The sequence below is a fragment of the Bombus pascuorum genome, chromosome 5 (genome assembly GCF_905332965.1).
Source record: "Bombus pascuorum chromosome 5, iyBomPasc1.1, whole genome shotgun sequence".
NCBI lineage: Eukaryota > Metazoa > Arthropoda > Insecta > Hymenoptera > Apidae > Bombus > Bombus pascuorum.
In genome coordinates, this window is record NC_083492.1 from 4,229,825 (window position 1) to 4,245,790 (window position 15,966).

The following is a 15,966-nucleotide window of genomic DNA, read 5'->3' on the forward strand; positions in this document are numbered from 1 at the left end:
GCAATTTCATGCAAAATATTTCTACAACTTCGACTTATTTCGTCGTAACAAATTCCTGCACCGGTAAATTTTATCGCAGTTTCATTCGCGTATCGTATCTAACGCTGCGCAATGTGCATGACATAGAAAAAGAAAAAAAGAACAATGTCATTTCGAACAGCACGAAGTAAAATATTTTTCCACGAGGTATTCGATACGCGACATTTCGTGATGGACATTTTATCCACAAACCGAGGTCCACGGAAAATTCCTGTCTCTCGTTATAACGCAATATTCAATTGATTTGTCGGTGAATGACAAGAGAAGATGGTTTAATCAATTGTACGAAAGGCATCAAAGTTGGTAAAAATAAGAAAAAATAGCACAAAGGTATCGCGTATCTCTTTGTATACATATATGTTTTGTTTATAATTTTATTTTAATTATTTGCCATGTTACGATCTCTTGCAATCCAATCTTTCTCGATGTTCTCAGTACTCTCGATATTAAAAAATTTAGAAAACATATCGATTTAGCTTGCCAGACAGGATGTAACATTCATAGTAAATGTCAAGCTGAAAGCAAGTGGAAGTTGGGGAATATTTTATTCGATGTTTCATATATGCGGTTCAGGATTTTTTGTTTAAATTACGCCCCTATCGTGGTACAGTAGCAGAGATATTTCGTTCGGTTAGTTGCGTAAAATTTAATAAATCAGTATTTTTTCCAACCGGATGTATTATTTTGTCACAGAAAAATATATAGGATATCAAACGAGGATTTGTTCACTTTGGTTGAGTCAGCCCGTTGAGAGATTTGATGGACGTAAAATACAAAAAAAAAAAAAAAAAGGACAGTTTTCCAGTTGGATTTACACAACATAGAGTACATTCGAATAATCTGTTTGCCTCTTGCTTTCATTTTTGTTCTTTTAAAAACTGTATTGTGTGTAAATATCGTGTATGTATCGCGTTTCTCCGCGAAATTATTTAATAATCGCGATTCAATTTGCAATTACATATATTTGAAGTTATTTAATCGTGTTAAACTAGATATAAATGTGTACGTATACAGAGTGTTTCGCTTAACTGTTGTAGAAACGGTGAAACGTCTCTCGAGGGATCAAAGTTATCAAAAAATTGTTCTTACAAAAGGGCTATTAGGCGGTGTAAATAATTTTTTTGTAAAATATATTTTCTTGTAGCTGTAGTAGCGAGGGAGATATCAACGTCAAATTAATTTTTTTAAATGAAACCCTACGTGTTTTTATTCGTAATATAGTGGCGTTTCTTTGAGACGAATGCAACAATCTGCCACATAATATCATTCCATGGAGTAGAATATCGTAAATTAGAGTACAATAAATTAGAACCGAAGATCAACGTCAATCGGTGGTTGAATCCAACGTAATTGCATTGCCTAATGCCATCGAATGACGTTGAATATATGTGTATATATATATAATATTTATATATAATATGGATATATATATATAATATGAAGACTATAGAGAATAAATATATGACAAGTAACATTTCTTATCTTCTTTTAGGAAAAACATTTTTACTTCCAGTACGACAAAATTATCTTCTCATTTTTGGAACGCCACTACACATATATTTTTGTCATGTGCGGTTGAATATTTTAAAACTATCGATTGAGTTTTATGCGAATGTGTAATTTTCGACTATTTTTAAGCAGCTTGTATATTGCATCTACCAAAAGTCTCCATTTCAACTGTCAAGTTAAAATACGTGTTTAGACACCAAATAAGATTAAAATTGGAAAAATATGCTTGTTAGTCAGATCTTATAGATATATATTTCCTTAGATATAGATATCCTCGTTAGAGCAATTTGTCACAGATGAAGACTAATTTTTGAACCGAAATCTCCGAGAGAAAACTTATATATATATACACAATGTATGGAGAAACGTACGAAAAAGTTATTCCTGCTCTTGGAATTATCACTTATTCATACATATTGATTTGTATACCGATGTTATTGAGAGATAATCTCTTTCCCCGATATACTTTCCTTTCAAATTTAAAATTGGGGAATTTAAATATTTTTCTTTCATGCTGCTTGATATTTTTCGAAAAGTATTCGCGAATTCTTTATTCATAAAATACCTGTTTTATTACTCTATAATTTCTCGGAGGATATTCAGTTTTTCAAGAACTTGATGTTTGGCTATCATTAGTTTCAAAGGGTACGCGTAAAAGTTTGCGAGCGAAAGATTCCAGAATAGAAAGTTGAACGTTGTAAAATTAGCTCCGAGAATCTATAACAATTTCATGCAAGTCCGTGTTCCAGAACACGGATCGATATTTGATAAAACAGAACTGTCGTTATAGTAGTATAGATGCGTAAATGTATAAACATTCGTAATTCGTGTTGGAATACAACGATATTTCATGCATAGTCATAAGTACCCTTACACAGGCATCCACACAGGCATTTGATCAGGACACTTACACAGGTCATATTCGTTACTGTATAGAGAGTAGGGTTCAAAATATTTAAGGGATGATGGGTCACTACCTAAGTCTAGTCTGAGAGTAACTTTTTTTTTTATTTTATTTTGGTTTTTTTACAATTTGTCCTTATGGACATTTGGTAAAGTGTTATAACTTGTTGGTGAAAAAAAAAAAAAAATAAAATAAAAATAAATATAGCATGTGGGTGGCTACCCCCAGCGGGGTGCCAGCTTCGTTTTTTCTAAGTTATATCTTTTATGTAGTCTGAGAGTAACTGGCCAACAATCAACAATTCTGCCATAAGTCGTTAGTTATATCACTCGCTTATATACATCAGGTTCTGTAGTTCTGTTTAATAAACATCACCGAATATTATTTCAAGATAAACATTGTGTCTTCCACAGATTATTAATCTTAACTTCAAGATTAAATTCTAACAATTCGATTAGAATTCGTAACATAACACTTACAATTAGAATCGCAACGTCTATTAGCCAGAATTCGACACAACGACAAGCGATAGTTCGCAGTGCATTTAAATTGGCCGTGTCTTGAACACGAATTAAGCGAGACACGGGAACATTGGCTATTCTTCGGTCGACAGAAGTTTTGGCAAAAAAGAATTTGATTTGTGTTGTGGTCGTCTACTACTCCCGGTGCAGTTCCACGTCGTGCACGAGCTGCAAGCGCATTTATACTAGTGTCTAGTGTTGTCAAAAGTCTTGCAAGGCTTCACAAGTACGACAACTCGGTCACAATCGTAACTTTTCCCTTTTCGTTCACCGTTCTTCTCTTTTCACCTATTCTATCTTTGCTTCTTTTACGTTTCATCATTTTCACCCTTCATTCCCTTCCTTTTACCTCATTTCATTGGTTTTCTTTTTCTAATCCCTGTCTAAACTTATTTGATCTCTTCTCTTTCACCACCATACTTGACTTTTTTTCTTGGCTTTTTGCCCTTTAGACGACTTTTTTTCTTTTCCTCTCTCACTCGCGTCGAGCAGCGACTAAGAGACCAGAAGGAAACTCGTAAACCGTGAAAGTCGAGGGGAAACGATCTCGAGGACGGGGAGAAATGAAGCTGAAAATGCGGGTGCGATGAGAAGCTCGTTGTTGCCTGAAAAATTCCACCTTTGCTTCCGGTTATGAATTATCCGCGCATCGATCACGCCAGTTATGATAGTATTCCACGAAGATGAAATTCTTTTCCGCGTCAAATGAAATGAAAATAATTAACAGAAGGAGAAGATTATTTACCAGATCCGTACATATCAGAATTGGACTGCGTTTTCATAATTCTTGCATTTTCGTTAATCCACTGCGTACCAAGGAATCGAATGTTGGATAAGAGCGAGGCAAACATAAGATCATCGAACGATTTACAAAACAATTTACCTATTGTTCTATCGAGATACAAGAATCTTCTTTTACAGTAATAGATATTTATAGAAACTTTCTGTAAAATCAGGAACACAGAAGAATTTTTTAACGAAAATATCGTAGCTTATCCTAATGATATAAACATATACTGTTTTCGTTATTGATTCGTTTAGGACGTCGCAATTTCTGTACTTGTCACGTTATACCGCTTTGCGTCTAAAATCTACTATCCTCGACGGATATTTCTTTCGGTGGGAATCGACGGATCAAGCTATCGGGATTGTCATCCCGCGGATCTTCGCGCGAAAACGAATGAGTTACAACGCGAAAAACGTGACGTTAACGCGAACTGGATAAAGCGCGTTATCTCCCTCCCTCAATGGCATTCGAATGAATATGAATGGATAGATTCAAAACGTCGATTCTACAGGGTGGCAATAATAGAACCGCGGATGAACACTGAAAAAATTTGATAAAGTGCACAGTATTTTGTGATTCGTTTTGATGATGAAAGGATTAACTGTTTTTGGTTTGGAATTTAATCGGGTGTATGAGCTATGTGCATTTACCTATAGTTTTGTTCGAATCTCTCTTGTATCACATTGTGAAGGGCGTAATATTTCAGGTAGAACGATGCAGCGTCAATGTCTTCCTCTCCCTGTTCAATCGTGAACAGATGATTGATATCGAGTGAATCGAGTGACAACCAAGCATTGATTACTCGTACTACACGTATTACTAACATTTCCAATATTTAGCGCTAGAAGCGAGAAAAGAATAGAACGTAATAATTTTAGATCGGTTCTATCGTCACACAAAAGGAATTCCGTCATTTAATATTTGAACATAGTTACTTTATCATCTCACCCTGTATGATTATGAAACAAGATTAATAACGATCATTAAAAAATTAGAAACGACCGAATTTCGCTTAAAATTTGAACACGACTATTCGATTTATTCTTTCAATTGAAGCGAATATTCAGCAAAAGTGTATGCGCCAAATTGCTAAAAGCGATGCTTGTCCTTTGTTTCTTGCACGCGTTGTAACTTTGTCTTGTCTTTCGCTTTGTACGAGTGAATTTTCCAATACTTTTCCGTGGTGCAAATGTGACGCATAACATGCAGACGAATACAGATGGATACAAATGTACATAAATGCCCCGTTAAACAGCGAAGTTTTACGTGATCGAGCATAGCAACGTCTCTTTAAAAAAAGGTTGATGGACTATCGGAAACGATTGTTTATCATTCCAATTTTCATCGTTCGCATTCGCTCGCGGGCTTGATTATTCACGGTCCGATTATCGAGATTTTCCAAACGTTGCTCTCCGAGTACTAGTCCGGGGAAAAAGTAGTTTAAGTGCCAACATACGCCTCCATTCTGTGCGCATCGATCACGCAGCTCGTTTTAAATTAAAACACAATTTCGCAGTTCCTTTTTTCACAATCGTTGCATTTTCCATTTCTCTATTCTGTTTCATTGTAATTGAAATGAAAAACCATTGTACGGTATATGCTGTCGTATAGATAATGTATTAGACTGTGATATACACACAATTCGTTTGTTGTAAGAACTATACAACCAGGAAAAGTCGATTTTTCAGAAAATTGGTTGAAACAACTGGAAAATTTTATCGAACGTCGATTTATACTTTTTTTTCAAACGAATCTTTTGTTTGAAATAGTATTGGAAATTGTTTGGTATTCTGTCTGCAAAGATATAATTCCAGCTATTATCGTAGAATATTAATATAGTTTTCGGAGAAGTCGTGCTCTAAATCTTCTTTTAACGTCATCAGTGTCAAAAATGCAGAACGATGGAAGATTTTATAAAATCCACGTATCATCCGTTTCAATCCTGTAATAAATTTCATTCTACTCTTGGTCCTAATTTTTAATCGTACACATCTGTATTTTTCTCACTATCACTGACATGTATGTATTCTTCCAGATTACTTGTTAATCTTACTATTAACATAACTGTTTTTTTTACTAATGTATTTGCTTGTCTAAATTTGTTTACAATTAAAATATATAAGAAACTAAGCAAAGGTTAAATAACGGTGTCCTTACGAAATGCAATCGTTAAATTGATTCTAGTTACGCAAATTTAAACAATGCCTCCGTACAGCTGATTATCGAAGCACGTTGAAATCTCCAGAATCTGAATTCCTCTTTAATTTATCGAAGCTCTGTTCTAATCATGTTTTCTCGTAACTCGAATCCGTTCACGGAGATGTTTCGTTGACGCGCCGATATTCGCCAGGTATTTCCCTTAAGGGTACATGGCTCGTGAAAATATGTCCCATAAAAATCATGTCTGCGCATTGAATTAGTCGTTTAATCGTAAATACTACAAATTGCGAATTAGAGGTGATATTTAACGATGATTAGATTTTTGTATTTTTCGTTGAACCTTTGCTCGTTCATATCAAATAATATTTAATACGCTAAATTTTAATAAATTTCAATGAACCATTCAATACGATATTTATATTCTGTCTTTTGGTACATAAAACGAAGAACCCTTTAGTTCCATTATCATATTTAAGACATCGACACGTTTGTATGTGTAACAGAAGAAAACTATTACACGCGATACGATATTCCCCAAGTTTGATGGTGTTCCCTTAATGATCATGTGTCACGATGCCGCTATATATTCAGCCAGGCTCTTTACGTAATCGAGAGGCAAGCTGAGTAAACTTTAGGGCGGATCGCATGATTAACGGGCCGTTTCAAAGGGCACGGATACTTGCAGCTTAGACATCAAATCATAAGTCATAATTTGAGCTACATCAGGGACCTGTAATTAGCGAAGAGTTCGTTTAGCAGATTAACACGGGAACACGATCGTGGAACTTGGTAATTGGACGCCGATTTAAGATGCGTTTTTCGGCAGGTTTAATAGATATACTATGATTTACTATATATACTATGAAAGATAGATATACTATGAAAGAACAATAATTCATACCATGATTCATATCAACGAATCGTAAATTTTATGCCATTCAATCATAGAGTAGCTTAGAGATGGGCGGATAAGGAACGATTTAACGTACGAAATCGAAGTGATTTTTATGCAGTACAGGTATAAATGAATCGTTTGGGAGCCAAATTGAACAATTTTTGAAAAAGTCTTTGGTTTAGCACCGGAATATCTGATCAATGTTTGATCCCTCATAGAAATCAAACGATGATCGTCAGTGGAGTCGATTAGACTTTCACGTGGACGCCGATTTAAGATGTGTTTTTCGGCAGGTTTAATAGATATACTATGATTTACTATATATACTATGAAAGAACAATAATTCATACCATGATTCATATCAACGAATCTAAATTTTATGCCATTCAATCATAGAGTAGCTTAGAGATGGGAGGATAAGGAACGATTTAACGTACAAAGAGAAGAGAAATGTACGAAATCGAAGTGATTTTTATGCAGTACAGGTATAAATGAATCGTTTGGGAACCAAATTGAACAATTTTTGAAAAAGTCTTCGGTTTAGCACCGGAATATCTGATCAATGTTTGATCCTTCATAGAAATCAAACGATGATCATCAGTGGAGTTGATTAGACTTTCACGTGGACGCCGATTTAAGATGTGTTTTTCGGCAGGTTTAATAGATATACTATGATTTACTATATATACTATGAAAGAACAATAATTCATACCATGATTCATATCAACGAATCTAAATTTTATGCCATTCAATCATAGAGTAGCTTGGAGATGGGCGGATAAGGAACGATTTAACGTACAAAGAGAAGAAAAATGTACGAAATCGAAGTAATTTTTATGCAGTACAGGTATAAATGAATCGTTTGGGAGCCAAATTGAACAATTTTTGAAAAAGTCCTCGGTTTAGCACCGGAATATCTGATCAATGTTTGATTCTTCATAGAAATCAAACGACGATCATCAGTGGAGTTGATTATACTTTCACGTGGACGCCGATTTAAGATGCGTTTTTCGGCAGGTTTAATAGATATACTATGATTTACTATATATACTATGAGAGATAGATATACTATGAAAGAACAATAATTCATACCATGATTATCAACGAATCTAAATTTTATGCCATTCAATCATAGAGTAGCTTGGAGATGGGCGGATAAGGAACGATTTAACGTACAAAGAGAAGAAAAATGTACGAAATCGAAGTGATTTTTATGCAGTACAGGTATAAATGAATCGTTTGGGAGCCAAATTGAACAATTTTTGAAAAAGTCTTCGGTTTAGCACCGGAATATCCGATCAATGTTTGAAATCAAACGATGATCGTCAGTGGATTTGATTAGACTTTCACGTGACTCAAATATACGTAAGTTACGAACCTGTTTGGAGTTTATACGATATTTCATTAACTTGTATCGATAGTTATTTCCACCGTTTATGATTTTTCGTTCGTATAATAGGAGTTCGTATAATAAATTCTCTTGGTAGAATATACTCTCGTACAACGACTTCGGATCGATCGTCAACTAATGTGACGTTAACAATTTCTTGTAACACGATTTAGCAGTAGCACACGTTTCTATTTAAAATCGTTCGTATTTCTTCTAAACAGTTGATACGATAACTCGTACGATAGGATCGCAACAAATTTTGTCTAATCGGATAAAATCCAGGCTCAAGGTGGATTGGAAAGCGGACAAACGCGGCAACTATTCGAGCAACAAATCTAATAACAGCCGGATAAAAGGAAACCACTCGATATTCCCCGAATGTCGCCGTTTTAATTCTGTTCGAGAACCGATTAATTCACCGGCAAACATCGAGTGACCGCCTTTTGTAATTTTACGTTCCTTTTTCCCGTCACGTTTTTCAAACTTTCGCACCGGAGTTTTCCTTTCTTTTCGCACACCACGTCAATCTTTTTCGTTTACCGTTCGACTCCCGCGAGGATCGTCGGGTACACAGCGTAGTGAAACCGTTTAATGGAAATCGAATTACTGGAATTAAACTAGAAACAACTCTTGCCACTCCCTTTGGGGACCACTTCGCCAAGAATAATATATAGGTATTTTCTCGATTTCTCGATAGAAAAAAGTTGATCGACGGAGCAAAATCTTTCTTCTTCTCCTCTTTCATTTTTCTTTCTTCCTTCTTCTTTTGTTCTCCTGCTTTTTTCCCAGCGACAACTTTTAGTCTCGAGTAGTCTCCACTACTTTACTCTTCTCTGTCCGTCTGACACGAGCAGCTTTCTTTTCGCGTCATCGTTTTGAATGTTCTTTCGACTCCGAGTTTCGTTTCTCCTATCAACTTCATTGCCATGAACCGGTATTAACGAAGCCATCTCGATTTTGATAGCAATTAGCATTAAACGATTGCGAGCTGGATATACGCTTTTCATTCGATTTTTATTTCCGCGCTGATTGTCCTTCTTCGATATTTCTTCCTTTTCGTCTGCTCTTTTTATCGTTTAAGCTGTACATCTTTTTATTATACATCGAACGCTTTTAAATACTTTGTTCTTTTGTCAAAGGGAAAAGGAAAGTAACGTTCCGTGTCTTCTTAATATTAGTAGAAAATTATTCGATTTTGGTAATAGATATAATTTGATGGCGTAGTAATCAACGATGATATCAACAATTAATAAATGCTTCTTATCGTTACAAGATTAACTCGCACTAAAATTACCTTTCCTCTTTTCGTCTAGAATCTAAAATCTTCTTCACCGTCTACGTCTATGCCCTTATGAATAAAATATTTCATTTCCACTGTCCGCAAAGTAGTTCCAATTCGTCATTAAACATGAAATTTCAAAGGGATATAAATCCGCTAAGTTTTTAGTACTTAATTCGACGAATGTTGGAAGATACTAAAGAAATCTCGAATATACTCAATTAAAAGTGTTAGGAAAAAGGTCTATTTTAAATGGATATTTTTTCAGTGAGATCAACGTATGTGAAACAAATTCATTTCGATTAATGGTGAAACAACGCAAGGATTTTTCAGATAAAATTTTATATTCCATTATCGAATATTTTACTTCTTTTATAAAGGAATATCGCGAATAAATAAATTCCGCGAAATATTATGATCTAGTACGGGAGAAGGTAATTGTCAAAAGAAATCTATGAAATTATAGGTATCGAAAGTTATTCGAAATAAGCGACCATTGATATTTCCGCTTCTTTGTCACGAATTTTCTATAATAATATACTCCTTTCATACCTTTTTGAAGCAAAAGTAATCTGCCTGACGTAATTTAAAATATTTCAGTATAACAGTTGCACAAACAATAATTAAAAGTCTTCGATGTTTCAATGGAAACTGGTAACTGTGTCTGTATGCATTTCTACTGATATTTGTAGTACGGGCGCGGCTCGCGAGTGAAATTGCATCAAAAGCCATCAGAATTTCAGCGACTCGAGTTGGCCTTCTTAACGAGAAAACGGTTACAATTTAACTTCTCCAAAATTACGTGGAATCGTGATAAATCTTCTCCTAAATTACGAGCCAAAGGAAAGACGCGTAAACTGTAATTGAGTATAAAATGTATCGATAATGATAACGATAAAAGGAAGGTGAAGATTCATTGTAAAATAGGATTAAAAGCTTCTTTTTTTTTCCTTAACATATTTGTCTCGGAGATAAATAATATTATTACAGTGATAAATTTTGTTTTATTTTTATCTGACAATGTTTTCTAAGCTAAATGCTGACTTCTCCAAAATTACGTGGAATCGTGATAAATCTTCTCCTAAATTACGAGCCAAAGGGAAGACGCGTAAACTGTAATTGAGTATAAAATGTATCGATAATGATAACGATAAAAGAAAGGTGAAGATTCATTGTAAAATAGGATTAAAAGCTTCTTTTTTTTCCTTAACATATTTGTCTCGGAGATAAATAATATTATTACGGTGATAAATTTTGTTTTATTTTTATCTGACAATGTTTTCTAAGCTAATTGCTGAGAACATTTTCTATACAATTTAAGTTAATAACTAATTAATCGTTCAAATTTCAAATAGTCGATCACGTTATCGTAATGATACGATAATGAATTCAATTAAATTACACAAAGAATGATCTTCCTCGATTACGGATCAACTATCGATCATTGTCGATTTACCAGTAAAAACAATTACAGCGTTGTCAGGAAACAAAATTGAGATAAAATTTCACAAAATTCTCCACAAAAGTCCTTCGAACGGTGTTCAGTTCTAACGTTTCAAGAGTTTCCAAGTGCTCTGAAACCTTCGACGGGATAACTGACTGACAAAAAAAAAAAAAAAAAAAAAAAAAAAAAGAAAAAAGATGTTCAGTGTCTAAATTGACAAACGTAAAACTAGTTTGCACGTTCCTTGGTAAATTCGATAAATACAGCGACAACAGGATATTTCACTTTATCGGCAATTTCCTGTTGCGTCCGATGCAACAATCCTGTTCGCAAATCATGGTGTCGCGTTCGAGCTGTCGTTATTACTTCTTATCAAGCGGATGTGTTAATGTAAACGCGGGCAACCGTGAAAACTGATGGCCGGCGAACGGTCTGAACCAAGCATAAATTCGGAATGACGTTAATTTTACCGTCTGATGCCGAAACGCGGTTATTTCGTGACGTTATAATACGCTATAACGAGAGTTTCTGAATCAATTATGTCACGCAGACGTCTCTTTCTATTCTCGTTTTCGAGCTGATTAACAGGACTGAGATCTCCAGAATTTCCAAATATTCGATACTGATTGTACATTCGAAATATCGGATATCGATTCGATTATATCACTAAATGGAAATTGTATGTAAATCTACGTGTATTTTGCCTTATGGAACGATTTCATATTCTAAGCGAAGTTTCTTCTTGTTTTACTTACTAAATATTACGAATAGTTTGGATATTCCACTTAACGCCAGTATTTTTATCGCAATATTCAACGAACGAATAGATCTATTCTCATAAATATAATAAATAACTTTTCATCTCGTTACACGAAATTTACACCTCATATAAATTATTTACCATCAAGGTTAAAAGTTTGAACAAAACCAGAGACTAACGTGTCAAGTGTTTCGTCAACTACAGAATAGATAATCTGTGCCAAAAATAGTATCCAATGAAAACTTTACCTTCCATATTAAAATATAATTAACTCGTCTTTCAGATAAAGAAAAAAGAAAGAAAGAAAAAAAAAAAAGAAACACATTCGCGCAATACCAACGCCGTCGATGGAGACAGAAAAGAAACTCGTCAAACTCGTACAGATTATTGTTCTTGGCATTCTGTGGAACGTCTAAACGAAATACGTAATTCGTGTATCGTGGAACCTGTTTTCGCTTTATTTATTCATTAATTAGCCGATTTATGGCGGCGCATTCGGATGAAAAACGCGCGTGTATACGTGTGTTGAACGACGAATCGGCTCGTTTATGACGGATATTATCGCCACCATAAATACCTAGCCGTTTTCGCTGGACGGTCGAATAATTATTTCGCGATACGTGAAACACGTTCCTCTACGAAATCGCAGCTATAATCGGAACGGAATTATCCGCGTGATACCAATCTCCCACCCTTGCTTCGGCATCGAAATTAATTACGATTGAAACGGGGTCGCGTCGCGTCTCGCTTTCGTCATATTTTGATTGAAGATTTCCCGATCGTGTGCCACGCGGCCTGACTGACGTTGACAAATTAAATAAATCGTCGTCGCTCATCCACGCGCGAAGTGTCACTCGCACGCGTCTTTGTTTCACGAGATTCTCCGCTTTTTGCTCGTGCAAGCAATGCATACGCGAGTATCTACGCGAGGGTGTTCGTTTCGTCAAATTATTTTTATTATCCTGAAACACGGAACGATGTTTACGCAGTTTGTCTTTGTCTCGTTATTTTTTTTTTTTTTCAGTTAGGATCCGGTTAGGATTCGCCGTGATTCGCTCGTTAGGCGATCGAGATTGAAGTATCGTAGAATCATCGTGAATGTTTGATAGGCGAGTGATCGGTTGGATTGAGAGTGATTAATTACGATTTCGAAGGATTTATGGAATCGGGACAGCGAGAAAAATAATAATATATGCGTATTTAAATTTTATTATCTTTTATTATTTATCGATGGTTTTGCTATTTAACGTTTGCTTTATTTAGTTTGAATTTTATCGATCGAGGAAGATCCATCGACATTTCGGTCAAATGGTTTGATTTGTTGCTGAAAGACTGGTTGATTTATCGAAGAAATTATTAATCTGTGCTTTAAGACCTGACTTGATCGTTCTTGACGCGGATTTTCTTAAAATAATTAATTATCGAATTACTCTGGAACACAGACCGAGTAATAAATTCGTTTCGTGTCTCGCTCAAGTACGAAAACCGATCGATTTTCTTCGAAGATTTATCGAGAATCGAAGCGTCGGAGATCAAGATGATTGAGTCGACTATACCTCGTCCCTGTGCCACCTGTGTATACGCACATCGATAGCGGCATTATTCCCGGAGAATGCTCGTGCCGCTTCATAAATCGCTCGATTTATCGTTGCTGACTCACCGGGTTCCATTCGCGGTGCATCGCTACCCCTTGGGGCTATCCTGTTGGACCCCGATGACCTACGGCCTATGGGATACTTGGACAATTTTCTTGGACCTCTGACGAGCTTTTTCTTTCCCCCTTTTTATTTTCGTTCCAACGGTAATTATTTTAGCGGGGACACTGTTTTTCTAACGAATCGTATCTCGGCGAAAGTACATCATTGCGAGAAATTGTTAAAGTCGTACGAAGAGACCTTCCATTTTCTATTTTACTCTTTCTCAACTCACAGGTTGAGTAACTTTATAATACGAACGTGACAAGATTCTTTGGATAAGCAATTAAAGATCGAAGAAAGTTCAGAGAAGGCTGTCTATATCCAATATTACAAAATTACAAATGAAACCTGATCAAATGAAGTTGGAAAAACGTAGAAAGAGGTATGAGAAAGCAAATATCGACGAATGAAATATAGAAAACAACATCTCCGTATAGAGTTCATAACGGAACGAAAGATTTCTTTAATTTGTTATCGACGAATTTCTTTCTCAGACCTCCAGCAGTCACAAATATTTCTAACTAAACATAGACACAATCCAAAATTCTACCGTACGTTAACATTAAAGAAACAGAATTCAACTATCGATATTATTAAAATTGCATGTGTACTCACGTTGAAGTCGGCCGTGCATTTTACCAAATCCGCTGGATGTCCGGAATAGAGCTTCAAGGATTGCAGTAGACCCTTTAAATAAACAATCAGGAAATAGTAGACGATTGCACGGCACACATGATTCGTCATGTCTCTTTTCGAACCTCGTCCGCTCCTCCTTCTCGCTGTTCACGACGAAACGCTATGGTCACAGTTCTCGACGATTACACTTTTCAACGTAAAAGTCACTTCTTCTAAATAAACACGAAAAATCGATCCGAGCTTTTTGACAACTTTATATCTCATATATACGTTTTCGACATAAAACAACGGAGTACTTCGCTCTATAAAACGTTAATAATTCACGAGCTTTAAATAAGTATCGTTTCTTCAGTCAGAATAATCTTGTCGTTTATTTATAAAGCGCTAGTAATTGTAAAATCAGAAAATCAAATTACTGCACTTTTTCGAGGATAAATCATGTCTCGAATATTATAATAGAGTATATGAAAAATTTCGTTGAGAAAAAAGTTGTACATACAAAATTGTACATTATATATATTCTTATGTACTCTTGTATATCTCTGTATATTCTAAAAGAAATAAAAAAGCAGTCAATGTTCTCTTTATCATAAACGATAAATTATCAGCCACGCCTCGTAGACGAAACATCAATTTCTAAGATTAACATTTCCTAAACAAGAAACGTTGGAAAATTTCATTGGGGAGAGAAGAAACTTTCCAAGTTTTGGCTTCTTTCTACGTAAGAAACTGCTTCCTCGCTTGGTTTTAACGTTAATCGATCGTCACCGATGCACGTCACCTGACAGAAACATCCTGGAAACCCTGAACGACAACGGAATCCACTTCTGCCCGTCCCTGTTGGATAATACGCTTATCAATCGCGCGAATTGAATTCGCGAGGTAGCTATTTATGAGCTGCCGGAACGGGTAATCGCGAGAAAATGCACAATATTTTTACGATGACGAATTCGGTCGCGTGATTCGGATTCATCGGTGGGATAAATTCCGGTGCCGCGTGTTTCACGATTTATTTCGCGACAAATCTGGATTATGCATCGCGACCGCTCGCTCGCAATCGCGTCGACGTTTACATCAGGATGAAAGCTCTTCTACGTGGATCCACAAATAATTTTTTGTCGCCGATAAACCTGCGCTTTCTCGCGTTCTTTATAAATCGCGCGGCGTGAAAGCAGTAAATTAACTGTCGGTTCGACAGTGGTGGATCGGTTCCAAAGAAATAACTCCACTCGCCACAAAGTGGAGTACTTGGTCCAGAAAACTGTCGCAACATTATCGTCTCTGCCTTAATAAATTTAAACTTGCTTACGAATGAAAACCACGAGCGACGAATATTATATAAGCGAGTAACAATTTTCTCTGTCGTCTTTTATGGCAGAGTAATTTAAACGTTCAATACGTTGTCGATCAATTTTATATGAGAACCGTTCTTTCGTTTGATCTTTGCATGAAACGTAAGATTTCGTCACGTTCTTGGACACTGAAACACTTATATTGCTTATTTATAAAATAAAAAAGCGACAGGAACGTTCGTAAATAAAATTAATATTTTCTGAAACATTATTTATGCCGTCAGGATATTGAATAGTGGCGTTAAAAAAAGTTTGCAAATTTCATTGATTTTTGAAAAAAGATAACTTTAGGAATAAGTAAAAATGCAAAACCTTGCCTTCTTTGTTTTAAAATGTTTGAAAGCTTAAAATGTTTGGGCAGCTTTATAAGCCAAACACTCCACCGTGCGATGTGAAAAAACAAGCTCGTGTGCCAAAAATGATGGAAAAACGCGTGAACGGGTACAGTTTCGATTCGAGATGCGTGAAGGGGTACCAACTTAAAAAAGAAAAAAATTGGGAAAAATGATTTTTGCGCGCGCTCAACGTATAAATCCGCGTGATTTATCCATCAGCTTTTCAACGGAACACGACAATCTTGTTCGAATTGTAAT

The 15,966-nt window shown here is 35.6% G+C and overlaps 1 protein-coding gene across 8 annotated transcripts in view; it reads right to left on the reverse strand.

The window, feature by feature from the left end:
* The window catches only part of LOC132906645 (collagen alpha-1(XVIII) chain), a 348,851-nt gene that overhangs the window by 54,300 nt on the left and 278,585 nt on the right, over positions 1 to 15,966 (reverse strand). For 7 of the 8 annotated variants that reach the window (XM_060959006.1, XM_060959002.1, XM_060959000.1 and 4 more), the window contains exon 6: positions 14,001 to 14,072. The exons of the other annotated variant lie outside the window; for it this stretch is intronic. In XM_060959006.1, coding sequence (XP_060814989.1) covers positions 14,001 to 14,072 — 72 coding nt within the window. The remainder of the gene's footprint in view (positions 1 to 14,000; positions 14,073 to 15,966) is intronic. 8 annotated transcript variants of the gene reach the window in all.